This window comes from Thalia democratica, chromosome 6 (assembly GCF_965202585.1).
Source record: "Thalia democratica chromosome 6, ktThaDemo2.hap1.1, whole genome shotgun sequence".
NCBI lineage: Eukaryota > Metazoa > Chordata > Thaliacea > Salpida > Salpidae > Thalia > Thalia democratica.
The window spans coordinates 21,702,628-21,717,858 of NC_139170.1; the positions used below are offsets into that span (position 1 = coordinate 21,702,628).

Sequence of the window (15,231 nt, forward strand, 5' to 3'; positions counted from 1 at the left end):
AAATCTTCATCAGTTTACAATAAAAAAAAAAATTATATGAAAATTGCTTTTCCTATACAAAATCTGTTGATAAATATTAGTTTAAAAGCACATATTTTTTACTAATAACATTAAAATAAAAAATTATTTGTTCTGAAACTAAAATATTGATTGTATTAAACGTAATTAATAAAGACTTTAATGCATATACTGAATGAAAAAAAGTGTGAAAAAAGATTAAAAACTTACTAAATCTTTTTCATAAAACTAAAAAACAAAATACATGGTCAATAAATAAATGATGTAGCTTTAATGACTGCGAAATACAATAAATTAGACAGTTTTTAGCCAGTTTAAAGCATAAAATCAGTAAAGGGATTTTATTATATAAATAAATGTCACAAAAACTATATTTTTACGAATAGCAGGGGAGCAGTCTTTTTATTTTCTCACCAGTGGATCGTTCTCGTCCCTCTACGACTATCAACTGGAGCAGTTGGTTTTCGGTTGGAATCCATCTGTTTTCTCTCCTTTCATCATCGTTCTCATCATCGGATTCACTTTGCGGAGGACGGAGTCGTTGACGCGACGAGTAAGCTCCGTACCCTCCTAATTTACGTAGAATTACTGATACTTGAAGGAAATAAATTATATGCAGAGTATTTTAAAACGCTACAATGGTACTATTTAACTTAAAAAGGTGCAAACAAACTTTTAAAATTCGAAGAAACTACAGCGCTTCGTCTTGATGACGTCATAGTGTGACGACCCGTGCTCATCAGAACATCACTCACCCATACAGCCCTTTTTACTGCAGGCAAGTTGGGTACCCGGGAACGTACGTCATCGCAAAGAGAAAACTCATCCTTCAGGACGTAATCGATTACATATTGTATGTCCGTGTGCAGCTTCGTTGCCCCTTTATGACTGTCGTTTAAAAAAATGTTTTTAAAGAAGAGCAAAATGCAAGGTTAAGTTGTCAACACTTAGCATAACATATCTAATTTACTTAATGAAAACAAACATACTATTTAAGAGCAAAAGAAAAAACATACAATGACAACATTATACTACGCTACCTATGTTTTTTATTTTTACCAAAACTTTTTATTTATGATTTGTTCACATAAATAGGTGCATAGCGCCGGAACTTAAATAAACTTATAATAAACCTTATATATATAGCTTTATCTTGTTAACTGAAAATAAATTACTGTTATAAAAATAATTTTGTTATTGCTTTGACACATTTTACCATGTTTGTTAGTCAAACTACTCAGCGTTAATACATTTGCAAATAACTTAAGTACGGTCTTAGTTATTTTTACAATTTACAAACATACAACTTTTCGTATACGACTTTATTATAAAAACATAAATACTGATAAGTTATATTTATAGTATAGAGAAAACACTAAGCTAAAAACTTGACTGGTAAAAAATTATGACATGATACTTGAAAAATGTAAAATCGCATAAAAATCGCTAAAACAAGGTGCAACAAAAACATATGCGTATTAAATAGTGTTTACTTATGATTTGTTTAAAAATGGGTCATTTGTAGAATATACTTTTAATCTAAATTTACTGATTTTACTTATTCTGATAGTACTGATAGTTACCATGTATAATAACTTCTAGTTTCTACTTAACATAACAGATGTTTTAATCATTTTACTTTTTTAATGAAAAAAATAGTATAACGTCTGATTCAATGATAAATATAAACTCTTATAGTATTTACCAGTGGCGACGCGTGGTATTTTTGTTAGGGGGTGCAGAAAAATTACTCATTTAATAACTTAAGTAATAAAATTTGTGTAATAATTTGATTTTTTTACTCAATAAACGAAAAATGAAAACATTTAACTTGTCATTAATATGAAACTCTTTGGTCTTTTAAGTAGTTAAATCAATATAAGACATAAAAAAACCTAAATCATTCAAGTTTTTTATTGGTGTTTATAATACTTTAGTTTGGTATAAATAGGTTTATAACCTTAACTCAAAAGAGAATTGTACCAAACTTGTAAATCATTATTATACTAAAAAAAAATTTTTATAGATGTTTGGAAAACTTTTGTTTTATATAAATATTTTCATAGCCTAAACTCATAAGAGAATGGTTTCAAAGTTTTATATCAACGATTTTATAGTTTTTTCACTATTTAGTTAATTATTTGTCATAGGTGTTTATATTATTTTAGTTCGATATAAATATGCATTAAACCTAAAATCAGACTTATAAATCATTAAAATCCTTAGATATTAAACTATTTGTTTTTTTTACCCTTTGAAAACTAAAAAAAATAATAACATTTCTATCATTTCCTTTTTCTTAAATTCTTATTTTTTTAATAAAATTCTTAAATTTTCTATTTAGTTTGTAAACATAGTATTTATCAACTAGAATTTTAGTAACCTCTTGATTAGCCAATTACAGAAGTCTACAAAATTGTAGTCTTAACAATTGAAGCCAGAACTCTAAAGATAAATTAAATTAGAAAAACATAAAATATTATGTAGGTTTAACTCTTTAACATATGATGATAAAAATATAATAATACTTACAATACTCATAAATACTAAAAATAACCATATTTTAGAAGTTTTAAAACTTTTTAAAGTTATATTTAATTTTTAATGAGAAATGTTCATGTAGGTCTTATTAATAGAATTATGTAAGAAATTAATGATAAATTAATAGAGAAAATTAACATTAACAAAACTATTATATTTGAATTATCATAAATTGAACTATTTGCACTATTTGAAACTACACATGATGAAATTTATTTGCTTGACTTTTGCATGAAGTTTTTAATTTAAAATAAGTATCTATATACTAATGTCTCTTTTTTAAACAAAGCCACCGTTTCCTGGTTGTGTCACATCGCAATGTTGATTAAAGTTTTAGATTAGTTAAAACAAGTTAGTTTTTGATACGCTTTTTGTTCTTCATAATTGTGTAATTTTTTGCTTTAACATTATTAAAGAAAATTGTTTTTGTTTTTTTTCAAGATTTACTTTAGATTTATGGTCAATCTATCTTAAAATTTCACAGAATAAATATTATAAGCAGGGTTGCCAAATGTTTTTGGCATTTTTTATCCAGGTTTTTAAAATTTCCTCCAGGATTTTAGAATTACACAGTTTTGGGTCTATTTTTAGTTTAATGTTAAGTTAAGGTAAGAAACTGTGTTAAATAGTATAAAAAGATTGTAAAGGCACTGTAAAGCTAATTTAAATGTGTTTTTTGATTGAAACCATTTTGATGATGACAAATATTTTTTATTTAAATGATAGATTTTTTGTGTCAAATCGAAATTTTACTACTGAACATGTTAAAAATAGTTAAGAATTCCAGGTTTTTTTTTCAAAATTTCTCAAATTCCAGGTTTTTTAGTCTAAACTGTCAAATTCCAGGTTTTCAGGCAACCCTGTGTAAGTGATGTTTACAATTATTTTGTTTTCATTGTTTGTTTACATCAGCTTTAGTGTACTGTACATTACATATTTACCTAAACTTGTTCTGTAATAGGGTATTTTCTAGTGATCTACCGGATCTACTATTTAGGAGCCGAATCTTATTTTTAAATTAGGATCTAGCCGCATCCGGGTCTAATTATTCAAATCAAGATCCGGCCGGATCTGGATCCTAATCGTTTAAAGTTTTATGTAGTTTCAATACAGAACAAACTTATAAAATTTCATAATTATAATACCACTAAATACTAATAAAAATTGTTTAATACAAATATTTTGTTATAAAAAACACAATGTTATTGTCTAAAAATTTTATTTGAACACTAGGAAAAATAACAAAAAATTTGTAAATTCTGCCAAAATTGATGTTTATTAAATTTATGTTGTGATAATTTGTCAAAAAGTAAAAATAGATAGCCACAGGGATAAACAAAAACTAAATTAACTTTTATAATAAAGTCTTTCAATAAAGTTGGTTATAAAAAAAATAATAACTAAGTATTGTTACTGGTTCATTTTATTCTCCTAAAAAAACAGTTATGGAGTTTAAAAAATCTTAAAACTACCTAGAGTTTTTTAGAAAAAACTTAGTTAACATTAGTTTTAAAAAATGTTTAACTAGGCATTAGTGTTTTGACTTATCTAAAATATTTAACAAGTTAAAATTAAAATCCAAAGTTATTCTGAGTGTACTTAGTATACTGAGTTTGTAGCTGCCATTCTTGTTTAGTTTTAAATTATCCTTAAAAAAATAATTTCATAAGTATGTATGAAGTATTTAAAATATTAGTTTACTATAATTTTAAGAGGCAGCAGGCGTTCAACAAAATTTAAAACTTCTCACAGCAATATTTTATACTACCATATACTTGTTGTCATCTAAACCAGGACTAAAAAGAATTTTATTGTGTAAACGAAAAATAACAAAAATTCTTGAACAATTGCTGCCTCTTAAAGTTACAGTAACCAAATATTAAATGAGCTGTATTTGTAGAGTTTTTAAATTATTTAATATATTTAAATGAAAATAAAATAGTTAAATTAAAATTGTAAAGACTTTTAACAAATAGAAATACATTTAAATTCTAATATATGTTTTATATAAATAAAATTGAAGTTTATAAATAGAACTAAATTATAGAGTCAGTAGAAGAATCAAATCTGCAATTTACTATTTTTACTCTAATGGATGTATGTACCTTAACATTTACAACAAATGATTGAATTAACTAAACTTTAATTAGTCTGTTTCGCTTGACTAATTTTATATATATTGAATATTGAAAATACAATAATCTAAGTATGTAAAACTGAAAGAAGCTGATTGCAGTGAAACAAAGTTTTTCAAAACTAATTATACCCGGTTCCGGCCGGATCCGGATCGAAGCAAAAAATGGCCGGATCCGGATCTTGGATCTGGTAGATCCCAAGTATTTTCAAAAGCGCATTCTAAATTTTTGCTCAAATTCTTATGGAAATTTTGCATTGGCATTTTTCATTTCTACTGAGATGCACAACATTGTACTCGATTTTCGAACAAAATTGTCATACTCTAAATTGAAGTTAAAAATGAAGCAACTTCAAAAACAAAGCTAAAACTTTAAAAAAGGTTTTTTTCTTTATTTTTTCAAGTGGAGCAAGTGCTCAAATGCCCCACCCCAAATTCTAAAATATTTACTAAACTCAACTATAAATGTTGTTATGATTTTTTATAAATAAATTTAAAACATCACTTGAAACTTAAAATAAAAAATGTACTTAAAAAACAAACTTGAAGCGAATGCTTTTTCTGCTTATTATTCTGACAATTGAGTCAAGTAAAGCAGATAGTATGGTTGGCACAGCAGTCAACTGGCATCTACTGTCCATTACAGAAACTGCTTGACAAACGGGTGACAGTAGTTTTGAACAGCACTTTTCCACGTAATCACTAGGCTCGTTATCTGTTGATATAAAAGTTAGTTAGTTTTTTCATGTTTTTTAACTTAAAAAACTACTGTACTAGAAATGTAAAAAAAAACAAAATCGTCTGTGCTATCCAATATATAATGATAAAGTTAAAGTAAAATAAAAAGTAGAACGAGAAGTATAAACTAAAATGACGCTTTACTTATGTTATTGGTTACATAAAACCACTAAAAACATCAACGGTATGGAATAAGATGTATGATTATAGTTTAGTTTGTAATATGCAATATAAGACATAAGTTTTATTGTCATTTACTTTTTTATTTCTTAACCACAAACAAATAACTAAAACAATAACTGAATGTTAACCTAACATAGCCAATTAACTTTTTTTTTTGCTTTATACTTACAAAGTTAAGCAGAATTTTAAATACTACATAGGTTTAGTTTAAAGTTTAAGTATACTAAAGTACAAAGTTTTGAAATTTATTAGTTATATAAGTTGAAAAGTTTTTCACAAAATTTACAGTAGAATTAGTATAAACAATATTAACTATTGTAATTTATTATGCTCTGCAACTTATAATTATGAAAATATTACAAAAGATTTATTTGTTTATCTCCATTCTAATAAATAAACGATCTAAGGTAAAATTTAAAAATATACAACTATATATAAATTTATATATAGTTGTAAATTATAAATACAACTATATATAAATAAATATAAATTTTCTTTTATAAATATTTTTAAATAAATTTTAAATATTAATAACTAATATCTTAAACACTTATTTTATTAAAATATAATTAGTATAACTAAAAAACTGTTTTTTATTATGAATATGATATTTTTTACCCATCAGTGATGGTAAACAGTTTAAATTAGTCAAGCTTTTAAAGTTATATTACATAAAAATAATAATCACAAATTTTACTATATCAACAAAACATAAGACATATAAAAAATTTACAATTCATCATATTATTAGAAAAAAACTAAACTAAACCAAATAATAATTATTTCCAATTAGACTTCAAAAAATATATAGCATTTGGTTTACTATTATTAAAGTAATTGTTAGCGATCTACCGAGTCCAAAAATTTTGGGTTCGGCCGAATCCTAGTCAGAATATTTTAATAGTTTGAATCCGAAAGATTTAATCTGCTTGATATGTAAATACAATATAAGTTTATCAATAATAATTACGTATTACATTAATACTTATTTCATAAAATAAAGCATTAACAATTTTTTTAATTGTTAATAAATAAATAAATTTTTATTTTATATTAATTCATTCTAAAAGCGAACAAAAAAACAAATGTCTTGCTGGAAAAAATTAAGCTACATACACAAAACTTAGTTTCAATATTTTGATGGCCATGCAAGCAACATTAACAATTAAGTTGTACTTTTGTTATGCAAAATAAATAAATTATAGACTTTAATAAATGCTTAAAGCAGAAAACAAATCACAAAAAAAGTTAAACATTTTACGTTTAACTTAAAAGTTAGTTCTTATTGTGACTATAAACGAATTAGAACATAAACTTTTGCAAGTGTTTATATTAATAAAACAAAGAGTAATTGAAAAAACACGGAACCGTAATAAATTTAAATATAATACCAACTGTAGTAAAGGCCTTAAAAAGAATAAGAATTACAATTGTAATAAAAAATAAAATTAAATTTCACTTAGGATTATACTTTTACCAATACAAAAAAGGAATATAGATTAATTTAAGCAACTGTTTTAAACATATAAAACGAACTACAATCGCAAAAGATGTCTCTGTTATACTACAAAAGACTTTTCTTGTTTTTTCAAGTTGTGGTGAGAAATAAAAGTTTTTCGCCGGTCTTTGGAAGCAAGCGATTGCGCTTTTGCTCGTACAAATTCCCAGCTTCAGCAAATAATATTTCAGGATACACAGAAGATGATGGTGCAGCACGATATTTCATTGCAAAACTGGCAAGATGTGGGTATTTTGTCTTGTTAAAGTTCCACCAGTTTAAGACCTCTTCAGATTCTAGATCCTCTTCAGTTTCTGCATTCAAATTTTCTGTAGTAAAAAAGCCCTTTATTTCTGCTTCAATTTCTTCATCAATAGAATCCTATTGCTTGTCCTCTTGTGTAACTGTGTTTGATTCTATTTTAAACAATGAATAGTAAGTTGAAAACTTCTTCGGATCAAAATTTTCAGAGTATTGTGGCTTTGGTTTCTCTGGTGGCAGTATAGAATAATCACCACCTTGATTAGCCTCGAAACAAATATGCTTTTAAACATTTAATTTTAGCTGCTCTTTAACATTATTTTTGAGGTAAGAAGGGAAAGCGGAAAGTTGATATCGTTTATCAACAGCTGTTGTGACTAACAGTAGTTTGTTGGCATTCAGGTTTAAGTTGTTGTTTTGGTATAGAAAATTCTTTGGCAAGCCTCTCCTATATTTTTGGCTAAAGTTTTACAAACATTTGACAATTCTTCTGAATTTTCATAAAAGTTAACAAACTTTGTCAGTAATTTTGCATGCAGGATCTCGCTTGAGAGCAATGCATTGTTTTTACTACACTCCTTTATTACAAAAAAAAAAGGTTTGAGCAGTAGAATAATGTCATTAAACAACTGCCTTTCTTCAGGTGTAATATTCGAATCTTGATCGTTTTTATAGTTAGCCACATAGTACCGGACACTTGATTTAGCCTTTTCTGTTTTTCTAGCATAAGATATGTTGAGTTCCACCTTGTATCCACATCTAGAAGAAGAAGCAAGGCTTTTTGTTTTGATTGTGCGTAGTCAAACTCTACCTGGATCATAAATAAACTACCATCAACATTTACATTATTCAGGGTTGCTACTCTTCAAGTCAAAAAAACTGCCCTGAGTGACCTTAAACTGTCATGAGTCATCTCGAGATTTTTCAAGTTCTTAAAAAAAATTTAACATATTTTCGACATCAAGTTCTTAAGAAAATCAAGTTCTTAAGAAAATTGGTTATATAACAAAGTATAAAAACATTGAAAAGATACTGTAAAGCTACTTTAAAAGTGTTTTTTTATTAAAAAAAATTGTGATGATGACAAAAAATTTTAATCAAATGATAAATTTTATTGTGTCAAATCAAAACTTTACTACTTAACATGTAAATTTTTTTTTACATGGTTGCCACTCATCAAGCTGAGAATAATTTCCTGACTTTTCTAAATCAGTTTTACTTATTTAAGTGTTCACTTAGTTTAATAAAACACTACCCAAACTATTTAATATTAAATCCTTAAATCAAAAATCAACTAAAAAAGAATATACTTAAGTAACTGTAAAAAAAAAGACACAAAAAAGTAAACTATATATTTTGGGTAGTATTTTATTAAACTAAGTGAACAATTTATATAAGTTAAAACGATTTATAAAAGTTTTACTTTGTAAAACTGATTTAGAAAACTGATTTAGAAAATATTGATTTAGAATTTACTGATTTATAAAAGTTGATTTTACTTTGACATAAAAAGTCTATACACATGTGTTCCATTAGAGGAAACGATAAACATGGTAGCAATCGATGTATACTCAAAAGAAAATCTTTCAGTACTCACAAAATCAAAAATAACAAAAAAGGTATTCAAGAACATACTGAAAACTTGCTCACAGAGCATCTTCTGTTTTAATAATCAAGTATTTAAACAAATAGATGGACTATCTATAGGATCGCCATTGGCCCCCTTTTTGGCCAATTGATTCGTTAGCAAATTAGAAACAGGTCTTCTAAATGAACGTCAACCTAAAATGTACACGAGATATGTAGACGACATTTTTACTATCTTCTCAAATGAAGAAATGGCAAATGAATTCAATCAAAAATTAAGTACTCTACATCAAGATCTTGTTTTCACAATGGAAACAAGTACATCAAATAAACTTCCTTTTTTTGACATAAGTGTTAAGCTGGAAGAGAACAGATTTACTACCTCAATTTACAAGAAACCATCAAACACAGATGTTCTATTAAATTTTCACTCTTGTACCCCGCAATCATGGAAGAAAAACTTGATTAGACTATTGTTCATCAGAAACAAAAGATTAGTGTCAGAAGAACTACAGAACCTAGAAACAAATAGAATAAAGAATCTTCTTTTGAGAAACGGTTATCCGATTAGTTTCATAAACAATGAAATAGAAAAACTTCAAAAATTAGAAGATAAGCCACAAATTCCTAAACAACAGTATTTAACTGTTCCTTGTATAACAAAGGTTTCAGAAAAATTGAGCAGAAATATAACAAAAAATTTGAAAACAAGTGGAATTGATATGAAAGTAGCTTTCCGAACATCTAAAGTTGGAAACTATTTTTCATTGAAAGAAAAGATCAACAAACTCTACAGAAATTGCATCGTTTATAAGTTTCAATGTCCAGGTGACCTGGATACCCAATATATTGGAGAAACGGAGCGACAACTGTTCGTCAGAATTAAAGAACATACAAAACCTACAAATAGTGCAGTTTTTTCACTTATAGAACAATGTAGAATCTGTCAGAATCATAATGATATTTTTAATTGCTTTGAGGTAATTAAATTTTGTAAAAATAGAAATGTTTTACTTGCAGTAAAGGCTATTATGATTAAAAAAATTAAACCTAAACTTAACCACCAACTAGGTCCTGATAAAAGATCTAGAATTACACTTAACATTTTTAAATAGTCCATTTTTGTTCTAATTATCTATTTTAGTTTTTATGATTAGTCTGATTAGTTTTATATTGATTGCTTCTTTAGTTTACTCGTATTTTGTTTGATTAATTAATTTTTGTGAGTATTTATTTTGTTTTGACAAGGAAATTAGTTAAATTTTGAAAGCATTGCTCAATAAACCGTTTAAATGAAAAAAAAAAATTGTTATTAGCAATTAATTGGCAGATAAAATCATGTAAACACCTTTCGCTATAAACTATATATCTGTTGTATAAAATATTTCCTCTTATCATTTAGTATAAAATTTGTAACAAATAAATATACTCTTATTTACTTTAAAAACTTAAGTTACTCTACAAAAAATACAAATAATAAGTAAATTTAATCTTGGCATATACCTCTCTTATAACTTAATTTATAAATTTAAATAACTTTGAAAAAATTATAAAGAGGTAAAGTATACACATTAACTTGTTACATAAAATACTAAACTAACTGCTTAGTTATAAAGAACTCAATTATTTAAACAAAAAACACTATGATTCTAAAATTATGCTTGATGAACTTTTGTGTATATATCACTGTTTCACTATGGAAATGTCCTTGCTAAAGATCATCAATACCAAAAAGCTTACAAAATCTGCTAAAGCTTACAAAATCTGCTTGTTCAAGTAGGGTACTTGTTCAATAAGTTAATAAAAAATTTTTTCAGTTTTATAAAGGATATTTTACTAATTTATACCAGGTGAAGGCATTGGAAATAAAAATAAATATTTTTGTACATTTCTAAGAAAATTTTGTAATTTTTTTCTGACTTTAAAGGACTTTTAATTAATTTTTACCAATTGAAGGCTTTAGAAAACAAGGAATTTTGTAAATTTAAACTGACTTTTTTTTAATTTTATCAAATTTCCTGACTTTTCCTGACTTTTTTTCAAAACCCCCCATTTTTTCCTGACTTTTGTCATTTTTAAAAATTTTTCCTGACTTTTCCTGATTTCCTGACTTTTCCTGACCGAGTGGCAACCCTGTTTTTAGTTCCATTTTTTTAGTAATTTTTGCTCAAAATTCCAAATTTTTTTCAAAATTTCTCAAACTCCATGGTTCCAGGTTTTTTGGCAACCTTGTAAAGAGAATGATATAACTTCAATTATTTTAAGATTTTGTTTTCATAACAATATTTCACTCCTCCAAAAAATATAATATCAAATAAAATAAAAAAATATCAAAAATTTGTGAGCTAGTGGTTGAATCTCAGTTGGGTCTGGTTGACTGTCTATGGGTAGATTGTCAACCTGACCTTTTTGCCCATATTTTTTCTGCAGACGGGGTGACTTTCTAGCACGTTTATTCTTAGGACCCTCTGTATCATTTAAATTGTACATAAGAAATAAAATAATCTTTTACACTAACTTATTATAATGCATCAGTGAATTTTATCTATCAATACTAAAGACTATTCTACACTGCTTAATATAAATTAGGCAAGATAGTTTGGGTGAAGTATCTATTAAACAAAAGAACCAAAAAACAAGATTTCAAAATTTGTTACTCAAAAAATATAAGCTGCTTTTATAAGTTTTATGAATCACTAGGCAAAGTTTTTTGATGAAATGTTACATTAATCATTTTAAGCCTTATTTCTCTTAACTGAAAAAAGCTCTAAATATTCTCTAAATATTCAGAGTTCAACGATGAATAATGCAAGTAAGTTGCATCAGTTCACTACAAATTAATTAAAATTTTAGTATTAACAGATTTTTTTTCTTTAGAACATTGTTTTTAAAATAAAATATTAAATGTTTCAAGTTATAACATATATGTTATAAATCAAAGTTATCAATTAAATCTATGATAAAATATTAACAAAAAGTATATAGCTAAAGGTATGCAAGCATCTGCTTTAATGTTATATATTTATGTTGCATTTTTTTGCTTTTTTAAGTTGCAGCAGTTCATTACAATGAGCAAACATACATAAAAAACCAAACACATGATGAATAAACAAGAGCAGTTATTCAAAAAGCTGAGATTAAACGCCTTAACTATGTATTATTTGAGAGTCTGACAAATATAATTAATTATAGTTTTTATACTGTGTGAAAAACTCAAAATCTAAATTAATAAGGCTTTTATAAGTGTGAAAATCCATTTTTTATCCACTCAAGCGTAAAATTATTAACTAGTTTTACATTTCACTTAACTTTTGACAAACAACTAAGTAAAATTCAAAAAGTTTAGAGTGATCTACCGAATCCGAATATTTTTTTGAAATAAGAATTCGGCCGGATCCGAATCCGAGTCTCATTTTGAAATTTGGATTCGGCCGAATCCGAGTCCAAAAAGGCCGAATTAATCCAAATCCGAGTCCGAATCTTGGATTCGGTAGATCACTAGTATTTTTAGTTATAAGGTTAAACAACAAAAATAGTATTATAGCCAAAAATGAATAAAACAAAACTTATTATACAGTAATTGAGTATATAAGGATTAAAAAAAAATCACGCTTAAGAATAACAATTAATATATACTACTCAAAGATTAGAAGAAAAAATATAATAAACTCGGGGTAGAAAAATGTTTTAGAGTAATTTCTTCCAGTTTTTTTAAAGTACACGTTTTTGGGTCTATTTTTAGTTAAAAGTCAAGTTTAGAAGCAAAAAACTGTGTTATATAGAATAAAAACATTATACTATAAAGCTACTTTAAATGTGTCTTTTAAACAACAAAATAATTTTTATGCGCTATCAAAGTATTTTTTGAGCTTCATACCTCCGCTGAAGTGTGTTAACCCTTTAACACACAGAAACATGTGTTAGTGTAATAAAGAAAGAATACTGTACAAATTTATAACTGTTATATACTCCAGTAAACTTGCTTTGCTAGGATCTTTATTAGCAAACGCTTGAATTTATATTTTGAATAGTTATATGTATTATAGATTTTTTGTGTCAAGTCGAAATTAAACATGTAACAATCTTTAAAGTTCCAGGTTTTTTAGTGATTTTTGTTCAAAAATCGAAGTTTTTTGGCCACCATGTACATTACTTAATTGATAGGTTTAAAGACTTTAACTTTTAAAACTGCTTGTTTTCATACTTAAAGCTTAGCTTTTACAAGTTACATAATGTTATTTATGAAAACAAAACAACAACAATTTAATTGCAAACTTAAACTAAGACAAACCAACTACTTTCTTTTGCCTCCATTTTCGTTTAGTTGGAAACAAATTTTTTACCATTTTCTTGCTGGTAACTTCACAACGCTCTTTGTACATTTTCATACACTCTCCTTTCAGGGCCTATTAGTTTATATGATAATTAGTATTAATTATATTTAAAATAAGCTATAAACTCTGTATAAATACCTGCATTTTCGTGATAGTGTCATCGATATTTCGTAGGTGAACAGTTGCCATATAAAGAGTTCCTGGGTTTTCATTTCTTCTACGTTCCACGTGGTTGTGACAAAACTCAATTAATGGCAGGCAACCTAGTGCAAGGTCAGTCATGTGACTTAAGTCCACCAAACATACCTTAGGATTAAATTAAATTGTTATTGGGTAATAATCAATATTTTTTTGTTTAAAAAGTTTGGGCAATATAATTTTAATGTTTAAATTGTAACTGCTTTATTAGATCTTGAAATAATTGAAAACTTTCAATAGCATTATTGACAAATACTTGATTTTATATAATAAAATTTATACACCTACTTGCATTAGAGGTCTTATTTTCCAAGTTTGTGTAAAAAGATGAATTTTTTGGCGCATCCATTTGTGAATCAACTCTAATGTAGCTTCTAATCGTGACAATGACTTTTTGGCTACTTGTTCATTAGAACTGAAACTGTTAATAAACTATGTTACTATTTTGAAACCGTTAATCTTTGAAAAAAAAATCAGGTGCACGGCATGTAAAATATGAGTCATATCCTTTGATTAATTAAGAAAAAATATTACCATCATAACCTTATCAATTAATAAAATTATTACTACAGGAGTTATTTTTTTTAATTTTCTCACATTTACACTATTTTTTGGAATATGGCTAAAGGAGTTTTTAAGACTTACTATTACTAATACATAGCTAATTTAGTAATTATAAATAACTTACTCTTAACTTTTTCTAAAATCATTATAACCTTATTTATTAAACCTTTTAGTAGATTTTTATTTCTATTTGAATTTTAAATAACTTTTTGTGATATAGCTCATTAAAATCTTTTTTTTAACTTGAATAGTCGTATATTGAATTGTCATGTAACCGTACTTAACATAATGGATAAAAAAAATTATTTGATGTAACTAAATAATCAAGAATAATTGCATATGCTTTGTTACTTAACGTACATCATAAAAATATGTATTAAACTTTTGCTTAATTAAAAATTTATTTGAACAAGTCTATTAAACGCAATAAAAAACTATGCAGACAAAAAATGATACAATTTTGTTTGTTTGTTTTTGTTTGGTCATCAATTTGGTAACATTTTAATGATTAGTTTGGTGGATATTTTGACATAAACGTAAATATATTACTCCATCTAAAAGACTAGTATCACAAGACTTAGTTTAAAGCGTTTATATTAGCAAATGTATTTAGCCTGCACGTATTTATTTTTACTAGTCAGTATTTTAAAGAAAAAATCAAACTCTATTATACATAAAATACTCTAAATATTATTTGAAAACAGTAATTCAAAACCGTACAACTATACTGTATAAAAATATACATGAAATTTTAAGTAGTTCAAAAACAGATATTTAAAAAATTGCTTTGTACTTTTGTGAAGTAGAAGTCTATGGAAAAATAAATTTCGCAATATTGTTAATGACATGTTTATTACGTTTTAATGAAAAATTTTTGAATATAAATAGATAAACTGAAGGATTTTTAAAACAATTTAATCGTCAAGACTTAGTGTAACTAATTATTAAAAAAGACCCAAAAATCAACAGCTTTAACAAGTTTTTTACATTTGTATAACAAACTTGTCGAGTATATGTATGAGTGCGTGAACAGCGAAAACACAAGTTTTTGTTGTTGAACACAACTCAACAGCACCACCTGGAGGTTGAATAACTTCACAATTATCTTGTAGCGATTGATAATTTTGCTTTTGTGTATGATGTTCCCAGCTTGATATAGCTAGATTTTGAAATTA

The 15,231-nt window shown here is 26.1% G+C and overlaps 1 protein-coding gene across 4 annotated transcripts in view; it reads right to left on the reverse strand.

The window, feature by feature from the left end:
- Positions 1 to 15,231, reverse strand: part of LOC145838011 (uncharacterized) — a 43,821-nt gene continuing 28,590 nt past the window's right edge. For 3 of the 4 annotated variants that reach the window (XM_082945527.1, XM_082945528.1, XM_082945530.1), the window contains 7 exons: positions 15,059 to 15,215; positions 13,781 to 13,913; positions 13,433 to 13,600; positions 13,252 to 13,366; positions 5,237 to 5,408; positions 692 to 906; positions 1 to 588 (listed from right to left, as the gene is read on the reverse strand). In XM_082945527.1, the coding sequence (XP_082801653.1) occupies positions 395 to 588; positions 692 to 906; positions 5,237 to 5,408; positions 13,252 to 13,366; positions 13,433 to 13,600; positions 13,781 to 13,913; positions 15,059 to 15,215 (1,154 nt within the window). In that variant the 3' untranslated portion in view covers positions 1 to 394. Of the gene's footprint in view, positions 589 to 691; positions 907 to 2,411; positions 2,464 to 5,236; positions 5,409 to 13,251; positions 13,367 to 13,432; positions 13,601 to 13,780; positions 13,914 to 15,058; positions 15,216 to 15,231 lie in introns of those variants that run through there. The other variant, XM_082945529.1, reaches the window with a different exon arrangement.